At 38.3% G+C, this 19,599-nt stretch overlaps 1 protein-coding gene across 6 annotated transcripts in view; it reads left to right on the top strand.

Annotated features, from left to right (window-relative positions):
* Positions 1 to 19,599, top strand: part of TNIK (TRAF2 and NCK interacting kinase) — a 413,713-nt gene that overhangs the window by 253,790 nt on the left and 140,324 nt on the right. For all 6 annotated transcript variants that reach the window (XM_033211704.1, XM_033211706.1, XM_033211707.1 and 3 more), the window contains one exon: positions 6,515 to 6,640. In XM_033211704.1, the coding sequence (XP_033067595.1) occupies positions 6,515 to 6,640 (126 nt within the window). The remainder of the gene's footprint in view (positions 1 to 6,514; positions 6,641 to 19,599) is intronic.

The following is a 19,599-nucleotide window of genomic DNA, read 5'->3' as shown; positions in this document are numbered from 1 at the left end:
GACCTTGGCAAACACTTTCTCTGCCAGGAAAATGTTTCTGTCCCAATCACACTACATCACATTTTCTCTTTTTCTCTTCCCAACTGGGTAACTTTCACCTAGCCTTAAGAACTCAGCTCAAACTTAGGTTTCTTGATGTTAATTAGATCAGCTACCAGATACTTCTCATGGTAGTAATTTTGCGTATAACTGTCATTCTTTGATTCATATCTGTGTCTTCCACTAAACTGTAGTAAGCTTCATTGTGGCAGAACTTGAATCTGTTATGCCTATTGTAGTGTGATTATATTATTGGCATTTAGCATTATGACTAGAATATAGTAGGCACTTAGTAAATAATTCTTTTTTGTTCTTTACATTTTTTTTTTCAACTGTTATTTTAGATTCAGGAGGTACATGTGTAGGTTTGATGCTTGACAGGTGTGATGTTGAGGTTTGTGACAAATGACTCTGTCACCCAGATACTGACCATAGTACCCAACAGTCAGTTTTAAATCTTGTCCACCTCCCTCCCCACTCTAGTAGTCCCCAGTGTCTATTGTTATCATCTTTATGACCATCCGTACCCAATGCTTAGCTCCCATTCATAAGTGAGAACATGCAGGATTTGGTTTTCTGTTTTTGCATTAATTTGCTTAGGATAATAGCCTGTAGCTCAACCATGTTACTGAAAAGGACATGATTCCATTCATTTTTATGGCTGCATAGTATTGCATGGTGTATGCATACCATGTTTTCTTTACCCAGCCCTCCATTGATGGGCACAAAGGTTGATTCCATGTCTTTGCTATTGTGAATAGTGCTGCAGTGAACATGTGAGTGCAAGTATTTTTTTGGCAGAACAATTTGTTTTCTTTTGGATATATACCTAGTAATAGGTTTGCTGGGTTGAGTAAATCATTCTTGAATGAATTATTTTAACTTAGAATTAATATATACAGCAAATTCAGGTGCTGCCTGCGGAATGTCCTGGTAAAGGCCTGTCAATGCTACAATGAAGAGATAGGGACTTAGACAACTCGTTGGACCACTCTGGGCCTGTTTCCTTAAATCTATTAGATGTAATAGATTTATTACATCTAATTATTTATTGCAATCTATTGTAATTATCTATTACAATCTAATTTATTACAATCTGTTAGATGTAACAGAGTTAAGGAAACAGACCCAAAGGTGTATAACTTGACCCTGAGATAATTTTAGGTGATTTACATGCTTAATTCTCATTTAATTTTAAATATATTTTAACATATAATAAACTGTGATTTAAAAAGCAGACCTCAAACTGTATGTTATACACCAACTTTGAACACACTGGAAAAATGCCAGCTTCTTAATTTGTGCTGCTAGGTTACCCTATTCATGTGCAGAGTGGCATTGATTGTGAAGATCCTACTAAAATTTCAAGGCATGCTCTTAACTATTTCAATTATTTATCTTAGAAAATGAAGATTTTTCTCCATCCTATAGGACTGAAAGAAAAATGAAAATTAATAAGATATTGGAGCTGATGTGTAGCTTTAAATTTCTTTCTAATTTTGTATTCACACTTCTTTGTTGTCATTGACTAATTGTATAAGTAGATATTGCATAGTTAAATAAATGTTTAGGGATTTTAAAAATTAAGTTTTTGTCAGCTATATATTTGCATCCTGAAAAAAACTTACATTGCAGGTAGGGATTTCACTATTTCAAATTATTTTAGAAGCTTTTTTAAAACCACATTCTAGATCATAGTGATGATCCCTTCAAATTCTTGTAGCCTGTGGTCCTTTAATGATAAATTGTCTCCTACTTTTTGCCACATTCAGTCAATGCTGAAGGTGAGAATGACAGATAACACAAACACCTGCTTAATGGCAACAGCTGCTGTGAAAGCCGTGCAGATGAGCGGGAGCAGAGATGGTTCTAGCTAGTGTTCACCCATCTATGGGATGGTGTCATTTATGAATCTGTACACCTTATACTTCTCTCTAGACTTCATCCTGACCAGTCTCTTGGACTTGCTGTAGGAATTGCATAGTTTTATTCCTGTGCCACAGATTGAGAGTTAAATGTTAGGCAGACTTTATTACAGAGCATATAACTAATAATACATTTTTTATTCCATTTTTAAATCCTAGCATATCATAGGTACTTAAAGTGTATTCCCCTGTGTAACCAATCTGCAACTTAAAATCCCTTCTTTATTCTTCAAAATCAATCATAAGCAAATATTATTGTATGCTAACAAGCTCCTTTAATTGGAAGACCAAAGTCAGGGTTCTCTTCCACCCTGGCTTAAGATGCTCTTAAACTCTTCTGATTAACAGCTTTGGTTTTGGTCACCGTGGATAATTGCCCTTTGTTTGACTAGTGGTTTTCTGTATCGAATTATGAATACTGGCTTTAGAGTCAGACAAATCTGGTCTTGAATCTGAGGTTTAATGTTTAAAATATGAGTGAACTTGGGAAAGTTACTTAACTTCTCTGAGACTCATTTTACTCATTTGTAAAATAGGATCCAGCTTCATAGCTGTTCTGAGTGCTCAGTAAGATAGTTCATACATAGCTGCTGGTACACAGTAAACATGACATGAAGGTTTGGCTTTGGCTATATTTTATGACCACATGGTGATGTCATGTTGCCATCAGAGGTGGTCAGTGGCTTAAAAGCATTAACTGGAATTATCTATTTCCTTGGGTTTGAAAACTGCCTATCTTCCCATGGTTTCTCATCTTCTGGAAGGCCAATCCCGGTTTCTCACATGGGGGCTGAAGGGTTCTCTGGCAAACTGTAGGAGAGGGCCAGTCTCAAGGCACAAGTGCTTTTCGGGCCTCTGCTGCATCCCATTTGCTAATGTCCCCTTGACCAAAGCAAGTCATGTGGCCAAGCCCAGGTTCAAGGAGAAGAGAAATGGACTTCACCTCTTGATGCAGGTAGGACACATATCATGGCCATTTTCTTTTTCAGTCTACCACAAACACTAAGCAATAAGTAGATCCTGTGATCTTGAGAAATAATATTATCTTATTTATATTAATACTAAAGCTACATTTAAATAAGCACTTAATCATTTCTAAACCTTGAGAAGTGGCTTACATAGGTATTCTTATTCCTATTTATAGCTGAAAATGACTGACATTTGGAGAGTTTAAATGCCATGGCTGAGGTTAGCATAATGAATATGACTGGATTTGGAAGTCTTCTGATTTAAGTAATGCTTCTTCCTACAGTACCAGACTTGGCTTATTGAAGTTACTCTTTTAAATGTGTGATAATTTGGTACCACTACTTTATTTTTCATGATTGCCCAGTGGTCAATAGTTTATCAGAGGGCTTGATCCTTGTGCTTAATACTTAAGATTTAGAAATAGTACATTTACAAAATAGAGCATATTCCTCCCTTATAACTTTTTAGTTTAATTCTAGCCTCCCTTGCTCTCTTTGTTTTTGGAAAGCATTGTAACTCATCTTCCTTGATGGGTCATATTGTGAGAGGCTGACGTCTTTGCGGCATGGTTAAATGAGTTCTTGTCACTAGTAAGGGTCTTCCTTCCTATTTCACTGAATAACCTACTGCCATCTGTGCCCTAGACTAAAAATCTGGATAAACAGTAGCCCTGTAAGGCCTGCTAAATTGCATGCTCACTTAAAAGGTTGCATAAGATCAAGGATTTATATTTTAGAACTACCTAACCATGACTTACAGTGGTTCCATAAGTGTGTTTGGAAACAGTGCAATTTAAACCTAAAATTCAAGTGATTTACATTTTGGCCTTCCTGCCCTTTTATTTATTTTTTGGTTACGTAGATTAGTAATAACATTTACTTCATAGTACACTTGATAACACACATCCTTTATCTAATTACCACAAAATGCTGGGACTTAAATATCTTTATCTCATTATAAATGAGAAAACTTAGGGTCCAAAAAGGTAGGTGACTTTCTTGGGGTCCTGCAGCCAGAAAGGAATGGTACCCAAACTCAACATGCACCCCATCTGCCCACTCTCATCTTTCTGATCCCAGACTCAGTACATATGCTGTCCTTATTGTCATGTTGCCTCAGTTTACCTTTGAAAAATGATGGAGAATGACTGACTTTATTCTGACCTCCAGTACTATTTATTTTGGATTTAATTACATTGTTCTTCTGCTATTATTTAACTGTTTTATAAGCTCTTATTTTCTTAATGACATGGTGAGCTTTTTATAGGCAGTCTCCCGCTCCTCTGTCTTTCCCACATTACCCACTATCCTGCTAAGAACCCAGGAGGCAAGCGGTAAATACTTGTAGAAGCAGGCTGATTTCTCACTGAGAATGACTGATGCTAAGATTGACAGGCTGCAGTTGGAAAGTGATCCGTGTCTTTTATTACCTCACGTAGTTGCCTTTTTAATGGAAGCAGCTGTCGATGCTGTGCTGCCCACAGAAACCCTCAGGTCGTTTTTCTCCCTTTTTCTATTTAGGCTTCCCCAGAGTACATCTGCTCACATCCTACATTCATCCACAATTATTTGGCCCCATACAGCAAGTTTAAAATAGCTACTGTGCACCGTAGTAAGACATTGGAGGTGCGCTGTAGGGGCCCTTCAACAAGTTGAAGGCCGGTGAAGGTCATTCTCTCCATGACCTGCAGTGAAGGCGTGGGGGATTTCTGATAGCTGCTGAGAAGCATAGGTGGTCAGCAGTGTGCCTTCCCCTGTCTCGCCCCTTGACTCCCTTCCCCGCTGTTGTGGCCACATGCTTCTCCTTAGCTCAGCATCCCAAGCATATATGCTATTTTGAGATTACCTAGTCTTCAGCTTAGTTAAGCCATGTGATATGTAACATGCTTTTACTTCTCCTAGGTTTGCAAATCCCCTTCGTTTTTTCCTAAAGCTTATTTTAGTAAGTAAGCATGGTCAGCAAATGTCAGCACTTCACTACTCTCCTTACTCTATTCTTACCTGTTCCTTCTGACATCAACTAATGCTGCTCTAGGCATTGGGCTCTTTGCAGTTATTTGTTCTTTTCGTTGCATTTATTCATAGGCACTTTGTTTGGTGCTAGGGATGTTGTAGAGAACAAAACAGGCAGGATTCCTGAGTTTACGGTTCTTACATACTGATAAGGAGAAGAGACCTTAATCAAATGATAAATGTGAGTGGCAATTCTGATAGGTGCTACAAAGGAAAAGATACATGATGATTCATGGGGCTAGAACCAAATTGGGCAGATCAGGGAACTTTGCTGGGGAAGGAACTTTCGAACTGAGATCTGAAGATCTGGAGAGGACAGCTTACAATATGTAGAGAAGAGAGTCGAATAATGGGGCAATCATGGGACATACCTCCATACCATTGTCAACAAATGCAGCAGGTATGTGAAGGAGTGTAGGAGCTATGACCAGATGCAGTGGGGAGACTTGACATTGCCTGAGAGAATTAAGGAAGAGATCCCTGGTGAATGTCGATTAAACTCAATCAGGAATGGTGAGTAGAGATTATGTGAAGAAGAGGCCGGGGAAAGAAGACAGCACATGAGAGACTGCAGGAAGTCCCAGTAATGCAGAGACACTGGAAGGAGGCAGTGCAGCGAGTGGAGGAGGGTACAGACAGGGGGCACCATGGGTAGTTTTCCAGGTCATGGCAATGTCACATCTTACACACAGGAACAGTCATAGCTTACTGCTGCATCTAAAAAAATTATCCTGAGGTAGAAACTTTCTCTCCCAACCTCAACAATAAAACACACTTCTGCAGTCCAACCAATGTATAAACATCAAGAAAATAAAATTATGGGAGGTCACACCGTCTCCATCAGCACTGCCAGGACCTCTGAAAAGGGTCTGGGTTGGTGGATTCCAAATCAAAATTCACAATGAATGAAACCTGAATGTTAAGAAACTAACTCTGTAACAGAGTTGTCTCTTTTTACATCCTCAGCACCACCACCTTTCCCCCTTTCTTTCTAAGCTGAGTTTCCTGAAGGTGAGGTGGGTACTCCTGCTTTGAGAACTTCCTTAGATCTAGAGAACTTACCTTTGCTCCCTTTCCCATCTGACTTTCATTATCTTCAGTCAGGTACTTCAATGAAAGGAGCCTTCAAAGAAAATGAACCTAACAAAATTTAAATCTGAAAGCCCATAGTTTTAATATCTTTTACTTTTCTCAATCTTTCTTATACCAGATAGGATCAGTAATGGCTACTTGATGTATGTAGTTCCCAGAGGCCCACAGTGAATTTTATCTCAGTAGTCTTTCTACCTTGATCTCTTCTAGGTGAAGAGATGAGTGATTGTTTGGAGTGTTTTTGTTTTGTTTTCCAAGAGACCGTGCTATGCCTGTTTGTTGTAGAAACAGAAGACTCTGTTAGACAGCCAATGTGTTATGTTTTAGAATTGTTCTTTGCTCTCATATGTAATAATTATGCTTATTTGTCACCAAGGAAGAAAAACCTTAAGAAAGAATTTAGATGGTGTTGGAGAACAGAATCCTACTAACAACAATAGATTTTCATGACAGAATTTTTATATTGTTCTCATACAGGATGAAGAGGAAGAAATCAAACAAGAAATTAACATGTTGAAGAAATATTCTCATCACCGGAATATTGCTACATACTATGGTGCTTTTATCAAAAAGAACCCACCAGGCATGGATGACCAACTTTGGGTATGTAGTACTGTCCAAATTTGCTTTATTTACATGAAGAACAAACAGGGCCAAATGGTTCATTTTTCTGTCCTCATGACTAAATTTGATTAACTCCTTCTTTAACCCTTAGCCCCCATGATGTCCATAACATATTGTTTTCAGGATTTTCTCCCATTTCCTTGAATACCTATCTTTTCAGTATCTCTAAAAATTCCTTCTGTCCCTTAATATGGACCATCCCCAAAGCCAATTGTTGAGTTCTCTGTTTTTGTTTCTGTTTTTGTTTTTTTCACTAATTGACAAACTTTTATTGCGTTTTTATTTTAGGCACCATGTTATTTACAGTTTATGAATTGTATCATTTATTTTGCTTCTTTGAATTAGGTATTATTATTTCCCTAATTTATTGAATGATGAAACTAAGGTTTACAGAAAAAATGAGTAAACTGTTCCAACGTCTACATAGCTAGCAGGGATGGAGCTAGGATCTAACCAAGCTCTATGTGATTCTCTGTCTATCACTGAGGTGTGGGTGACTCTGAAACATAAACTTTAACTCCGTAGGTAAAATAGCTAATATAGTGTCTAGTACCAAGTAGGGACTCTGCAAAGGTTATTTTCCTTTCATGTTTCCCCTAGTCCACTTAGCTATGTGCCACAGTCCTTTATCTTTGACAGTCTAAGAGGTAGCTCTAATTGGCTGTCCCACCAACGAGTTTACTGTGTTTGATACCAAACCCTATCGCTGCTCTGCCAAGCCCCGACTGTCTTTTTCTGACCTTCCTGGTTTCTGTCCTTGGAACTTTTATTCACTTAGTCCTTCAGCAAGATTATAATGCTGTATTGGTTTGGCCTTCCCTTGCCAATTTTATTATCACCTCCCTAGTATAGGCCCATTCAGTGGAAGCCTGGACTTTACGGTGGCCTCCTATGTGTTGATCTACTTTTCTTTCACTCTTTCTTCTTCCCTCTACCTTCCATCCTTCCGTCCCTCCTTCCCCTCTTCCTCTCTCTCAATTTCTGTTCATCCCACCTGTCGTTGTTATATTAATACTTCTAAAAATACCTTTTTAACCCCTTACCAAGTCTTGCTCATTTTCCAGAGGTTTTGTATGTGCCTAACACAAAAAATTTACTGAATTAGCAAGAGCCTACTATATGCCAAATACTGTGCTGAGCTGTGTGGATCCGGTAATGGCTATTTCATGGAGAATTCCCAAAGTACTCAGCCTTGGGTAGAAGTAACTATTTTAATGCATCAGACATTTCCAGTGCAGTGAAGAAGACAGAATATAGACAGTGAATACAATCAGTGACCAAAACAGATATAAAAACGTTAGCTCATAAAACTAACAAGATTTTCATGTCATTTAATATGAGTACTCAGTCTTTGGAAATGAACCATTGGGATTATTTTTTTCCGTAAGACTCATCTCCAAATTTAAAAGAAAAATTATTTGGGGGTAAACACATTTTATATAGTTTATGTGATTCTAAAAAAGTTACAGTAGGTTTTCATTGAGGCCTCTAAATGTATAATAGATGTAAATATGAATATTAAACATACAAAAGCAGTGGGAGAAAATAAATGTGACTGTGTAGTACTAAAGAGAGATATATGACAACAAAGGGATACACCATAAAATAGAATTTTGATGGACTTGACTATATACATATTTTAAATGTCTTCTTAACAAAAAAACATAAAGTAAAAATGCAAATAACTGAGTAAAAATATTCATTTTATATATAATGAGCAAAGAATTTAGTAGCCTTCAGAGATGAAGCATTTTTATAAATCAATAGGAAAAACATGAAATTACTAATAGCAAGATTAAGGAAAATGTTACCACCAAAAAAGTAAGCAATATCAATTATCAATAAAGGTGTTATTAAAAGGCTATTCTTACTAACAATGTAAATCCACAAGAAAACAACAGATACCATTTCTTGCCTAGTAGATTGGCAAAGATTTTTTTTTAATTATAATGCCCGGGATGGACACTCATACCCACTGCTCATGGAATGAACACTGGTCCAGCTTATTAACTCAAGGGCAGTTGGCATACACACACACACACCCCTTCCAAAGCCAGCACCTTACTTTTGACTCCATATTCTCACAGGCAGGAATGTGTCCTAAATAAAGCCACTTATTTAGGTAACTACATATAAAGATGTATGTAGAAGTTAACCAATAGGGAGTCACTTAAGGGAGAGTGCAGACAATTAAAATGATGTAGCTCCACATTTCTAAATGGAGAAGTATTAACAATTGTAGTAGGGGCTGGGTACAGTGGCTCATGCCTGTAATCCCAGCACTTTGGGAGGCCAAGACGGATGGATCACTTGAGGTCAGGAGTTTGAGACCAGCCTGACCAACATGGTGAAACCCTGTCTCTACTGAAAATACAAAAAAAATTAGTGAAGTGTGGTGGTGGGTGCCTGTAATTCCAGCTACTCTAGAGGCTGAGGCAGGAGAATTGCTTGAACTCGGGAGGCGGAGGTGGCAGTAAGCTGAGATAGCGTCACTGCACTCCAGCCTGTGTGACAGAGCGAGACTCTGTCTCACACACACACACAAAAATAATAAAATAAAATAAAATAGGACTTTGTAAAGCCTTTTGAAGAAGTTATAAATTAGATATAGTATGTTTTCATTTTTGTGGAAAAAACACATGTAGTGACATGATGGGGATATCTGATATAATGTATACTAATTGTGTTGAAAATATTTATTTTGAGGTAGTAATTTCAGTAATTTTATTTTAAAAACATTTTTCCTTTTTACCTCTGCTTTTTTTTTTTTTCTAATCTTTCTGTTTAGTACATTTTCTTTTAGAGACAGGGTCTTGCTCTGTCCTCCCGGCTGGAGTGCGGTGGCACAGTCAGAGCTCACTGTAGCCTTAAATACCGTAGCTCAAGCGATCCTGCTGCCTCAGCCTTCTGAGTATCTTGGACTACAAGTGCATGCCACTATGCCCAGCTAATTTATTTATTTTTTGTCTCACTTTCTTGCCCAGGCTGGTCTCAAACTCGCAGTCTCAAGCGATTCTCCTGCCTTGGCCTCCCAAAGTGCTGGGATTACAGGTGCAAGCCACTGTACCTGACCTGAAATTTCTCTTAAGTTCAGCATCTGAACCCTTTCTGCTGCCTCTTTTGTTATTGCTACCACTGGGAGGTCCTTGCTCCTTATAAAAAACTGTCTGCTCTCTGAGGGCAAGGATTGTGTCTTTCGCCTTCCTCTGCAGCATTTGGAAGGCACTGGGTAATATGCTGACAAAATCATTGGTTTGTGAATGAAAATTACATTGTTAGAACAAAACCTGGTTGCAACAGGTACTTTTGAGAGCTCAGTTTCCCTGAGGCCTGCAGATTCAACAGCATATGATGAGGTGGCATGAGTTAAGATTTCTTTGTGTTTCCAAAGGACTTCTACAGTGTCAACAATTTAGCATTTTAGCAATGACCCTGAATTGCCAGAAGCTGCAGCAGATGACGGGTAGAGAATGATAGCTATTATCCCGCCAGTTCATTATGAGCACCCTGGAAGTCCCCCTTGTGCTCCCTCTCAATCACTGCCACCCCAAGGAAAACTGGTATCCTGACTTTTTTCTCCCAGTTGTATTAAGATATAATCAACAAATAAAAATTGTAATTTGGCTGGGCATGGTGGCTCATGTCTATTATCCCAGTACTGTGGGAGAGCAAGGCTGGGAGAATTGCTTGAGCCCAAGAGGCTGACACTAGCGTGGGCAACATAATGAAACCTCATCTCTACCAAAAAAATTAAAATTAAAAAAAAAAGAAAATTTGTATATTGTTGGTGAGGATGTAGAGAGAAGGGGACCCTTGTATACTGTTGGTGGAAATGTAAGTTGGTACAGTCATATGGAAAATACTATAGAGATTTCTGAATAATTGGAAATAGAACTACCTTATGATCCAGAAACCCCACTTCTGGGTATATTTCCAAAGGAAATAAAATCAGTATCTCAAAGAGGCATCTGAGCTCCTGTGTTCATTGCAGCATTATTCATGATAGCCAAGGAATGATAGCTATTTTATAGTTGTCTGTAGAAAGGTGTTTTCTTTGGTCAGGGCTATGGATCTCAATTTTAAAAAAGCATTAATATAGCTTTAGAACCATCTCCCAGCTTATCACCTGAGCTGGAACAGCTATTTCTATATAAGCCACACCTAACTATTAATTTCCTTCATTTTGTGAGATGGGCCAGATAGGATAGTTGGTTTTCATGTTAAGTTGAATTATTAAAATTGGGGTAGTTGGGGTGTTTATTTACAACTCGTTGATTGAGGGAAGGAGAGGGGTGGTCAATAGGGCTTGACTCTTTTTCACTTTTTTCCAGATACTGAGATGTTTTAAGCTGGAAGGAGAATTAGTCATGATAGACTTTGCTGGGTCCAGTGAAGTTAATTGACTTTCCCCGGGCCTCAAAACTCATTAGTGGATGATGCAGGACCAGATTGCAGACATCCTAAAACATAACACTTTAGCTTGGTTGGAAGTTCTGTGAAAGCACCCTGGAAGTTTTTGTTAAAAAGTGAGCAAAATCTTCAGTCCATTTTCAGATAGGTACCTGGAGAAAGCAGCACGCCTGCTGGCATCTGCATGGTGTTAATGGAAGGTATTGTACTCTGGAAATGAGTCACTTCCCACTAGTTCTCACCCTGACCAATTGCTCTTCTCACGGAGATGGCTGTTGTTGCTGGGAACCAAGAGCCTGATGTATATGTGTTCATTTATTTATTCCCCAGTCATTCATTCATTCTTCCATATATATAATATATATGAACATATATCTCCATATATTCATTTATTCATCTGTATATACATATATATATGTGTATATATATCATATCATCATATATATACATGGCTAGTATATATACATATATATACTGGCTAGGCACAAGGCAGTCTTCCAAGCACTCAGGATATAACAGTGAACAAAATTTATGAAAGTCCTTATTTTAATGCAGCTTACATTCTTGCTGTAGATTACAAACAATAAACATAATAAATAAGACAATTACAGAAGATGCTGGAAACTGGTAAGTGCCTGGTAGAGTATTAATGGGGAATGCAGGTAAGGGTTGCAATGTGCTGTGGACTAAACATTTGTGTGTCCCCAAAATTCATATATTGAAATCCTAACCTTCAAAGTGATGGTATTAGGAGGTGAGGCCTTTGGGAGGTGATCAGTGATGAGGGTGGAGCCCTTATAAATGCGATTAGTACCCTCATAAAAAGAACCCCCAGAGCTCCCTTGCTATCTTTCTGAGAAATTAACAGTCTGCAACCTGGGGCCAGCTCATGCAGGGCTTTGCAGGCCATTGGAAAGACCTTGGCTTTTACTCTGCATTTGGTGGGAGAGCCATGGAAGGTTTTGAAGGTAGAGTGAGGGGAATGGGATCTGACCCACATACTGAAGGGATCACTTCATTTGCTGGGTTGCGAATAGACCAGATGGGTCAAGGAGAGAAACAGGAAACCAGTCAAGGAACTGTTTTAGTAAGTGAATCTCCTTCCTGAACTTGACGAAGGGGGATCTGTAAGTAGTGAGCACTTCCAAACTGGACCCCATGGGAATGGATTCTGCCGTCACATTCGGCTTACCCCACTTCCGTTCAATGCAATTAACTGCAGGTGACAAAATGTGGAAGTTACAGCTCCTACATTCTGCCAAGTTTGAAGGACAGGGCCTAGCACTTGTCAGACTTGTGTCTATGCAGAGGGCTGCTCTGACCATCCCCTCTAGCAATCGTCCAGTAGCTTCTTTGTTACCGAAGATGAAGATAAAAGCTATGGAAGGCCTCATGAGGGCAAGAGCATCATTTCTTTTCCTAGTTGCTTTATGTGGTGACAAATCAAGAAACAATTAGGAAGAGGAAAGACAGAAACATAATAGGAAATTAATATCAGGTTACAATATTGGTGGGAACACGGTCATGGAATATAACAGTACATATTTATTCCCAGGCCTCTGACTCTCTAAATTTGGGGCATTCTGTGTTAATAAGAACAATGGTAGGAAATATTTATCACCTGCTTACCATGTGCCGAATACTATGCTTGTTTACTTTGTCATGTTATCTTATTAGATCTTTGCAGTCATTCTGCAAATTAAGTATCCCTACTCTGCAGATGGAGGAAACTAGGCTCAGAGAGTCCAGAAGTTTATCCAAGGTCTTATAGCAAGTCCATGATGAAGCCGGCGTGCTAGCTAACCCCAAGCTGTCTGATTCCAGAATCAAGCCCTTAAACCTTACACTCGTCTCCTTTGGTCATGAAAAATAGTTCTGATATCAGAAGCTGATATTCTAAATAGGATTGAAGATTTATGTTTAAATTTAGTTTGACTTCACCTTTAATCTGTACTCCTCTGTTTACCCAATATTCAAAGAGGATAGTAAGGCCTGTTAGCTACTAATAAGAGTGCTGTAAACTCTAAGAAATACATTTTGAAAAGTGCATTAGGCGCTTTGGGAATGTTTTATCAAATAATTGCAAAGGTCATAGATAGTTGACTCTTTGGACTAGTGGCATTTTGTTAGGATTACGTTTATATAAAAATATTATGAATTATATAGAGGCACGGCCTAAAGCAACTAAAAGCAACACTTTCTAACATTTATTCCCTGTATTCAGACTACATGAAATATTCCCCAGATATTTATTTTGCTGTGTCTGGAAGACAGGTTTGCATATATCCCACTAGCCAATATATGTCCTGTTTCAGGTGTCTGATTGAATTATAATCTGTAAGAATCCTATCAGTCTTGTTGTAGAGATAAACTCTTGTTTAGCACTAGCTCTTTGTGGAAATACAACTACTTCAGATAATGACCAAGTAATTCTCTTTTATCAACTGCTCAGGGTCTGATCCGGAAATCAAAAAAGGGAGCCCTTTCAATAAAGATTCTGATCTCTCGGAAACAAGGCAAGCTCTGACACACAACATCTCATTCTGCTGCCTATTGAGGCTCTCCATTTTGCTGCATGCCATTCAGACACTGGGAGGGAGTGAGAAATACTGTTTAGTAAATGAACTAATTTCTCAAAAATTACACTGTGAACTCACACATATTTTGCTGTCTTTTTTGATACCACCATAATACAGGGCTAGAATATCTTGTAACAGGAAATAAATTTGTAATCATCTTCTGAAATGTAGGGTGGTCAAGTAAGATAGCAGATTTTTGCCTTGTAATGGCTCAATAAACTATTCATCAAGTTTTAACACTGTACATTTGCAGAGCCAAGAGTTAAGAAATGATATCATGTACGTTTTAAGGAGAAAGATTCTAACAGCCTGGGAATCTGGAGACCCAGAGTCAAACCTCAGCAGAACCAGTGTGTCTGGCATTTGGGTTCTACTTTATAAAAATGATAATGTTATACTAGTTCTTAGTTGGCAAACTGGCAGCCTGGAGGCTAAATGATGCCATGATAAATATGTTGAGTTTGGTTCACATAAGGTGGTGGTGGTTTAATTATGCCAACATTAGAAAAACTGAGCAGTTTCACAGAAAAGTCTAGATTCCTGGAAAAGTTTTGAAAAATCAAATAATCTAGAAATATTGGGCCTGAAATTTCAAATAGTAGCAATATTTTAGAGCAGTGTATCAGCTGTTTAGAGGGCACATATAATTCTAATTTGCACCAGAGGCCCCAACATCCTCTGTTGTCTTCCATACATACTAAATTTCATGTATTCACATTACTTGCCCAGCCCCTGTGTGAGATCATCTCAGAATGAGATACTGGGATGAACTAAGAAACAAACTCATTCAGCTACGCATGAAAGGTCCTTGCACTTGTCAGACTCCTGTCTATGCAGAGGGCTGCTCTGACCATCCCCCCTAGCAATTGTCCAGTAGCTTCTTTGTTACCGAAGATGAAGATAAAAGCTATGGAAGCCCTCATGAGGGCAAGAGCATCATTTCTTTTTTTAGACTCTGCATTGATGTTGGCCACAACTCCTAAACCTAATTCTGCAGTATTTTGGATTTACATTGCTATGGCGTCTTGGCTTGGTAAAAATAATGCCCACTTCAATTTTGATTGTTTTAACATTTAAATGTTAGGTACTGCAGATAATACCATTAAAAATTTAACCACCTTTGTGTGACCTGGAGGTTGTAGGAAAAAAAAAAAAAATTAGCCACTCATAGCTGAATCTTTTGAATAGTAAAAATTTATCTTTTGTTAGTGCTGTGTATCAGAAATGAGACTTTTGAAACTTGTTTTGATTAGTGTTTGTTACTTTTATAAGTAAATAACTCCTTTCCTTCATATACAGAACCTAGGTCACTTGTCTGGAGGAGTTATTTAGTCTTGTTATTTGTGAGCAGAAATTTTTAAAAGGTTGAATTTGGCAGATATATATATATGCCTAACATGGTAAGAGGAATGATTGTAAACAGTCTCCCAGTTTCAGAGCTGCCACGTTGCAAGACCTATAGAGACACAAGGTAAGTTACGTGGATAGAAACAGATCTGAAGCTACACGTAAATTAATACTTTACAACTAGTGTGAATTGAACTTTAATAGAGCCATTTCATGAAATAATGGGTGATTCTTTGATAAGAATGTGCAATTGATCTCTTCTTTTGTCCCAAAGAATTTCATTTGAACTTTGTTTAAACTTCTTTTCATCTAAGCGAGCGGAAGACTTGATATGTACTCAAAGTTATTTTGCTAATGGTCCATATAACCCTTTTCATTCCTTTTCTTAGATGACTTTTGAGCCAAAGTCTATGTTCCTATTTATGTTGTGTTTCTCAAAATCCTCAACAATCAAGATGATTAGTCCTAAATGCTCTAAAGCTAGCAATTTCTTTTCTTTTTCTATTTTCAACCTATCTGAAAACTGGCTCACCATTCCTCATCCCACATTCTTCTATTTGGGTGTAACATTCTGAGATGCAGAGTTGCAAATTTCTTCAACCTTAGAGTTAGCTTCTATGATTGGATCTTTGGACAAAATTGACATGTAGTGACTTATTCCTACAATATATATATATGTGTCTATATATGCAGAAAACTTTACATGCATACTGTGAAATTTGACTCCAGACACCAAATACAAGATGCAGCTAATGTCCATAACATTTCCTTGATGCTATCATACTGACTCTGGGTTGTCTGTCTCTTTAGACATAAGCAACTTGAGCATTTGTAATGGGCCTGTCCTTTGGGCAGACTTGCTGTTGCTAAAAATACTAGTTGGCTCAGTATATTGAAACTGTCTTTGCCATGTTCAAGGTATAGAGTTGTTCACTATCCAGAAGCTTTATTACAAAGTGTAGGACACTTCCCATACTTGGAACTCATTTTTTTATCTTTGGAAGTCTTAAAATTTATAGTTCAAGCATTCTCTTTCCCAGTCTAAAAATATAATTCAGAAGCCAAGAGTTTATACACACACACACACACACACACACATACACACCCCGTACATGCTAGTTTAAAAATGAATGTAAAAGGCCATTGAAGTTGCTTTTTAAAATTTGAAATTCCCAGGCTTTACTTTACTTCAATTGATTGAAATGATACATGTATTCATATGTATACCTACCAATTTTTATATTTTGTATTTCTATACACACATTTTATATTTTGAGACTTAAACTACCTTTTGCATATAAAGCAGGCTTCTGTACCACAGTTACCGAGTTTGGACTTTGTTTCCACTATCATAAATCATGCAGATGAGATCTGTGGTTATTTTCAGCCACACATGATGAAAATACTCTGTGCCTCATTGATGTTTCTGGGTTAAGTCTCTGCAGAATTGTGTTTTTGGAAGTTTATTCTTCCTATTATTTATTTTTATTTATATTTATTTGTTTATTTATTTTGAGACAGAGTTTCGCTCTTGTTGCCCAGGCTGGAGTGCAATGGCATGATCTTGGCTCACCGCAACCTTCACTGCCTGGGTTCAAGCAACTCTCCTGCCTCAGCCTCCCGAGTAGCTGGGGTTACAGGCATGCACCACCACACCTGGCTAATTTTGTATTTTTAGTAGAGATGGGGTTTCTCCATGTTGGTCAGGCTGGTCTCGAACTCCCGACCTCAGGTGATCCACCCGCCTTCGCCTCCCAAAGTGCTGGGATCATAGGCATGAGCCACCCTGCCTGGCCCCTATTATTTTCTAAGGGTGCCCTTTAAACTGCTTGGTGCAAACTCTTCTCACTTTAGGAAGATCTTCATCTTCCCGCTTGCATCTCTTCCTGCCCCCTGCCTCCAACCCCTCCTTTTACTGTAAAAGAGAAGGGATGTGTTAGCAGTCATTTATTCTTGTGGGTGACTGACTAGTGACATTTGGGAGGAATTAGTTCCTGTCAGGGTATACTGGGTAAGAATCTGCAGTTGTAAAATAACATTGTAAGACTTCGTTTCTCATTACAGGAACTTAAAACCAATAAACTAGCAAGGGAGTGAATACTTTAGAGACCCCAGGAATCATCCAAACCTTTGACTGCCTTTGAGAGTAAATCTTTTAAAATTCTTTCAGAGGTTATTAGGGCTGGAAAGGAAGTTTAGAAATGACCACATCTGGTGATTCCATGCTAAAGGCCCCCTGTCTCTTGTGAAGAGATAACCTTAGTGCTGACTCAGTATTCTGAAACGTCTTCTGGAATCAGCTGAGGCTGAAGACCCTTTAAATATTGTCCTGGAGAGGGGAGAAGCACAGGAAGGCATACTGAGTAACCCCAACCAGCCTCTACGAGGAAACATCCTACTTGTCAGAAACACGACGACTAACAAAAACTGCTGAGAATCAACCATGCAAATTGTGATGTGTCAGAACTCTTTGGCTTTTAAAAGTTAACCTTTGTTATTTAGATAGTAATAACTACCCATGTCTAAATAATCCAAGCAATTCTTTTCTCTAATAAGTTGGTTGCTCCACACTGTGCTTTTTATGGACACCTCTTCCAGGTTCAGGCCAAGTCCCCATCCTGCCCCCAACCACCTTCAACTTGACTTTCCTTCTTTCTTCTCAAGTGGTATGCATGTTTATTTAAGTTTCTGACCCAGTTATATATTTAGGTGGTGTTAAGTGAACATTTCAAGTGTAAGATTCCTTTAAAATTCCCCCACCCCCATCACTACTGCCTTCCAAATAAAAAGATCCATTGCTCTGGAATGCACCACTGTGTCTTCTTGCTGTGTGGTACAAACTTAAAAAAAAGACATGTGTCCCTGGTGCCCTTTCATTAATAGAGGTTTTAGAAAAATGTGCCCAGTGCCTTTTGCAAACATCTTTCAGACCTGTCTCTTCACCATCCAAGTGAAGTGGACATTAGGGAGGTATTGATGCTATCTTCCATGTCAGAAACTCTTTACATTTTTATAAATGCAAAATAGACCAAAGAATAGAAACATCATAAATACATCTTGAGATTTTTGGCTGCTAGGAGCTTTATATCTATAGACACAATTAATGTTCACATCAAACCTGTAAGGTCGATGCTTTTATTTTGTATTTTATCAGAGTAGTAGTGGTGGGGAGAGAGACAGTGCTAAGCTCAGGGTGGTTGGGGAACATACCCAAGGACACATAACTAGTAATTGAGGGAGCAGCGTGCTTTCACCATGCTCAAGTTACTTAATGAGTGTAGACTATGGATAAAGGGCAGACTGTAACTAAGCTCTATTTCCAAATACAGAAAAAGGAAGTCAGGTGAAAAAGAATTAATGAAGCATTTGTAAATCACTTCATCCAGTGCCTGGCACGTGGTAAATTCTCAGTAAATGTTAGAAAATATTATTATCCCAGTATGAACTCTTTGAGAACTTTCTTTCAGGGAGAATGTTAATGACCCATTATTTCTTACTTGTGAGATGTGAAGTTATTGACTTATCACTGCTGAGCTTGGCATGTTGAGCTCTGTTTCTGTTTATTAATGTGATGAGGTTACTTATGGGGAGGGAGGGTCCCTGCTGTGCGGTGGCAGTAATTATCAGCATTGCTGTGTGGCTGTAGGAACCGATTGCTAGCAAGTGCTGTTTTTTTTTTCTTTTTTTTTGTTTTTTAATTCCATTATATAATTTAACAATCATTTTGTTCCATAGTGAGATGAAAGGAATTTAGCAGCCTTCAGCTGGAGCTGAATGGAAAAGCAAATTATAGAAATCACTGACAGTAGTGCCTGGCTAGAGTAGGATTGTTTCCTACTGAATATTTGAAAGTATTTTGTCCAATCTAATTTTGAAAGACTCGAGCCACTGGGCTTCCATTGCTTTCCTTGGGAGCTATAATTACATGGCCTAATAGAGCTCAGTGATGGGACATTTCTCCAGCTGATACAGGAGCAATGGATGTATTCACAGGAGGCCTGGTCAATGTACTTTTCAAAATGGGATTTAGAGAAGGGAGACAAACATATTTTGCTAACTCAGGAAAATATTCGTTTCCTGCTACCAAAAGATGTTTCTTTGGTCCATCCTGCTGGCATTGAACCCTGATTTGCTGCATAATGGGACTTTCTTTAACTTTGTATCGTGGAGAATACTAAACATACACAAAAATAGTCAGAACAGTGTAATGAACACCTGTGTGCCCAAAACTAGCCCCAACAGCCTTTAACCAGTGGCCAATTCCACCCATCCACATGCCCATCTACATTGCCCCTTCTAGTTATTTTGAAATAAAACTTATATCATTTTTTAAAATTCTGATAACATAAACATAACATAAAATTTACCTAAATTTTAACTGCTTTAGAATGTATAACTCATTATGATTAAATATAGTCACAATGTTACACAATCATCATGAGTGCCTAGTGCCAGAACATTTCCATCACCCCAAAAGGAGACTGTGTACCCATTAAGTAGTCATTCCTGTTACCCCTACCCCCAGTCCCTGGCATCCACTAGTCTGCTTCTGTCTCTATGGATTGCCTATTTTGGATATTTCATAGAAATGGAACCATACAC

Source organism: Trachypithecus francoisi, unplaced genomic scaffold (assembly GCF_009764315.1).
Source record: "Trachypithecus francoisi isolate TF-2019V2 unplaced genomic scaffold, Tfra_2.0 Lachesis_group0, whole genome shotgun sequence".
NCBI classification, from domain to species: Eukaryota; Metazoa; Chordata; class Mammalia; order Primates; family Cercopithecidae; genus Trachypithecus; species Trachypithecus francoisi.
Note: the sequence above shows the minus strand (reverse complement) of the source record. Positions and strands in the feature narration are given on the sequence as shown.